At 36.5% G+C, this 4498-nt stretch overlaps 1 protein-coding gene across 1 annotated transcript; it reads right to left on the bottom strand.

The window, feature by feature from the left end:
* Window positions 1-2918: 2918 nt before the first annotated feature.
* On the bottom strand, window positions 2919-4104 carry LOC109967023 (stimulated by retinoic acid gene 6 protein homolog; the record flags this gene model as incomplete). Its single annotated transcript, XM_020612337.1, has 4 exons — window positions 2919-3425; window positions 3569-3691; window positions 3802-3863; window positions 4025-4104. Coding segments are annotated over 4 exons (286 nt in total), but the record flags the coding sequence as incomplete, so codon positions are not given.
* Between the last annotated feature and the right edge of the window lie 394 nt (window positions 4105-4498).

Here is a 4498-nt window from a genome sequence, read left to right as displayed (position 1 = left end):
TTCAGGTCTCTACCTTCTTCTGCATCTCTTACCTTCTGTCCAGCTCGGCCACCTTCGATCATCATGTCCAGCAGCAGCCTGCAGAAAGCCTTCATTACTGGGTGTGACTGGCTAACCTCCACCTTCAAGAAGTGGGTGTAGTACTGATATGCTGGATGGGGTCAAAGTTCACAGAGCAGCACTAAAGTCAGACTATGCCCATGTCCAGAAAGTATCTTCAAGTCTGTACATAGACATTTTCTTTGACCACATAACTGAACTTTCATATTTAATAGTGAGATGATGCAACTGTACCACAGAATTGCATTATGAACTTAAAATATAAAACATTATAATAGCCATACTGTTATACTTGGGTCATTGGACTCAGCAGTGCGATGCAGGAGACTGATGTCAATACGACCAAGATGGATGCTGTTATACAAAGCTGTTATCACCATTCTCCATATTGCAACTATTTGTCCCATCACAGTGTTGACCAGGAATAGCAGGTACATCAGGAGGAAGAGACTCTCTCTGAAAATCACCATAAACTAAAAATGAAGCTAGTTGTTTTCAGAGATATACAGTAGGCTCTGACCCTGACAAGGCATCACCCAGGGCCATACTCAGGATTTTCAGCTTTCTGGTAAAAGGACACAACACAGATTTTACACATCAGTCTACTAAGCATGGTTAGTACCTCTCAGTCTACAATAAGTTGTATAATGTTTTGAAAATGTGAGTACAATATGTGCCAAACACAGAGGGTCTAAGAAAAGAATCTGTGCTGTGTTATGCAATGTGCTTTTGGAGCTTGGCCCATACTAGGAGCTAACTTAAGGCGATCTCAGCCACTGTGGCTGCACTTGTGACTAATCTTTTTTTTTTAAGTTCAGGAATTAAAATACTGAGTCATTTATTTATTTGTGTATTTATTTGTTTGCTTAAAAGTAGTCCAAATTCAATAAACTGAATTAAAAATACTGGCATCAGCCTAGGACATACCAGATACAGAGGCTATGGCATCAGAACAGCATAAAGTAGCATTATGAAAACTAACAAAAGCTAAATTAATTAAACTAACTAGAACTAAAGTTCTGTCTTCAGAATTGAATGTGATACTGACCAGCAGCCAAAAACTCAAAATTAAATGGTATTCTTCCACTTATCATTAATTGCTTGAACTCCAGTCCCCTGTATAGAAAAGGCTTCACTTACCTGTTTTTCAAGTCTCTCGCTCCAGCTTCTTTTTTGATAAAAGCAAACTTAGCAGTCATGTGCTGAAGCAGTGTGACCAGCACCAGCATGACCCAGGCCGGCCTGATGTGTTGCAAAGATGGAAAATAGAAACAAATAAATGCCATCTCTGTTTTGATCAGCAAAATATGTAAAATAAAAGCACTACAGTGGATGACAAGTTGTGTGCTCACCATAGCTTTCCTGTAATTTCAAAGACAACAATGTTACGACCATAAAAAAATGGGGATAATAATCAGAAATACCAGGAATAAGAAGCAGATGAAAAAGACAACTGTCTGGATAGCCTTTCCTGCCAAGGCAGCACAGAAACAGAAAGGTTAGGTGTGAAATTCCAGCCGGTTTCCAAAAGGTATATGGACTTTTCTTTAAAGCTGTTTTAGCAAAGCAGTTAAATGCTAATCTGTATGAATCTGAAGAGTGGATTCCGCTATTTGATTCTGCACTGCAGCATCAATTTATGGACAAGCCTGGCATTATTCATCCTTATTTTCAACAGATCCACAAGAAAAAGCTAAAAAGTAACTCATAAATATATTGATTTATTATATTTTATTTCACAAATATTACTCGATTAGTGCATTTGTTCGGGACCATTTTCAGTGGCGGATTAATCCACATTCAATGCTTTAGTTAGTATTTGGGGCAGCAGGATGGTGTACGTGGGACAGAGTCAAAATAAAAGAATGACAATGATGGAACATGCCTGCCACTCAAACTGTGGCTCACTAATGTTATTAATCATTTTTGAACCACAATGGAGCTCTATAATGGTGTTTATAAATAGAAAATGTAACAAATATTACCAGCATCATCCTTAAATAAAGTTCAAATCAATTACAGCTTTGCTCTTTATTTAATGCTTTACCAAGACAAATAATCACAGTCTGGAATCCTGTCAAGCCCATCCAACACACAAGACCAGCTTTAGATGAACTAATGGTCTTCTGGCTGTTATAAATGTCTCCCTTATACAGTCCTTTCAGGTTGGCCCTGAAACAAATTAAACAAGTAATACATTAGGTTCATCTCACAAACTAGTCCAGCGGACATTGGGCGAGAGGCGGGCTACACCCTGGACAGGTCACCAAGCTGACCTTCTTGCTGTGAGGCAACAGCGCTAACCCACCGTGCTGTTGTGCAACCCTCAAATCTTACAGAATGTTTCTCTCTCAGGTTAGTTTTGTTATGCTTTATGTTCAACAAATCTTGTCTTGAAAGTTGACAAAACAAAGATGTTTAAAGAAATACATATTTTAGCCCAAAGACAATGTATTTTTGGTGTTTCGGAAATGACTGATGCGGGCTTACTGCGGGCTTACTCATATACAGCTTAGTCTCTTGGAAAGTTCCATGACATGCTACTTGGCTTTTGACTGTTATATCTATACCTAACTTTGCTGTGACGGCATAATTTATTATGCTTAATACTTAATTTCTCAAGGGAGTATGGCCAGATTCTTTATTTATAATTTGAGGAGCAGTTGAAATTTGAGTTTGTTTTTGCTAGATTTAAATATAATTTGTTCAAATACTCAACTGCAGTTGAAAATTAAAAAAAAAGTTAATTGCACAAAAATAGTGGTTGAACTAATGACTTTCTTAAAAGCTACTACATTAACAAAAATAATAAAACCCTACAAAAGAGCCACTTAATTTTGAAAATGGTTGCTATTTAAAATTTTGTATACATTATTATAGTAATTAACTATACAACATATAAAATTGCTTTAAAATAATACGGTAAAGCCACTTGGAGCAACATAATTTTTGTGAGTTATAAACTTAAAATCTTGCCTTTAGTCTAACAGTTAATAAGGGGTAATTAAAATAATCTTTGACTGAAGAGGAAAAGCTAATTCCCCTAACGCAATGTAGTTTGTTGGTTCAATGTAATTTCTAATGACGTTGTCATAACTCAAAAAGACTAATGCAAAATGTTGCGTTAATTTCTTTTGTTGAGTCTAAACATTTCTTTTCAGAGTGTACTGTATAGTGTGTCTGCTTATTGCAATTCCTGCAAGTGTTCAAAAATCAATTAATGTTGTTCTAAGAAAATATATTCTTCTGTAGCCAGTGACTCCTCTCTACAAGTTTTTACTGCACTTACCTATGAAGTACCATGGACCTCATGAGCATGATGAGACTGACCAGACAAGAAGAGGTCACTGCACAGAGGTAGCACACTAACAGACAAAATGGTAAAAAAAGAAAACAATATTAGTGTCTTACTTTCTTAAATACGAACTCAGATTTTTTCAAATCTTTGTGCAGTGGGGACCACCAGGACTTCTAGCAGCCAAGTGTAGAAGGTCACAATTTTGACAACCTCCATTCTGTCATCTGACAGGACAATCCCAAACCTCAACAACAGGAAGGCGATGTTTTCATCAATACCAGCACAAACAATATGGAGAGTGGGGACCACCAGGACAACTAACAACAATGCACTCTGAAAGGTGAAACAAAGTAAACAAAGTTATCAAGACCACATTTGTACTCCACAAAGATAAACAGCAGCAAATACGTGTTTTTCATGAGAATGGTTTATGGAGGACTTACGTGATAGATTGCCACAAAGGCAACAAATGCTGATACTGCCAGCTTTAGTGGAAAACAAAACACTGGAAAACAAAATGAGTCATTATCTCTGGAAAACTCTTCCGTCACAGTGGATGTTATTTAAGTCCCAGCATCACTTCAAAGGTTTATCTTTATTGAATGAGCTAATGTCAGTTTGTCATTAAAATAAAATAACATAAAAGTTCTGTATATTTGCACTCACCTTTTTCAGGTATATAAATATAACTCCGAGGCACCTCCAGTATTCTCTCCGCCAGGGTTGGTTTGTCTGTTGTTGAAGAACTATGATACATTAACACAGAAAAAAGAATTGTTAGTCACATACAGTATGAATGCTCCTCCTTTCAACTTAAATATAACTACAGCGAATCCCTATGTGCAGTATGTATGTGCAGGACTGTAGCCAAAATTTTTAATTGTAATTTTTAATCACAGAATAAGCACAAATTCCCCACTCACATCAGACATTATGGACTGGACACCAACAAACTATAAAAATATATTTTTTTTCATTTAATTGTCCATAAATATTTGCTGGAAATTCTATTGTCCTGCATTACAGTTTAAATGTTGATTCAGCTCTCTCCACACCGTCCATATACGGTTGGAAAATATTTTATTTTCGAACTGCATTACAATGTAATGTAAATCGGAAAACATGGGTGGCTTGCATTCG

Source organism: Monopterus albus, unplaced genomic scaffold (genome assembly GCF_001952655.1).
Source record: "Monopterus albus unplaced genomic scaffold, M_albus_1.0 scaffold123.1, whole genome shotgun sequence".
Lineage (NCBI taxonomy): Eukaryota > Metazoa > Chordata > Actinopteri > Synbranchiformes > Synbranchidae > Monopterus > Monopterus albus.
The sequence above is the reverse complement of the archived record's forward strand: the minus strand, read 5'-3'. Positions and strand labels throughout refer to the sequence as shown.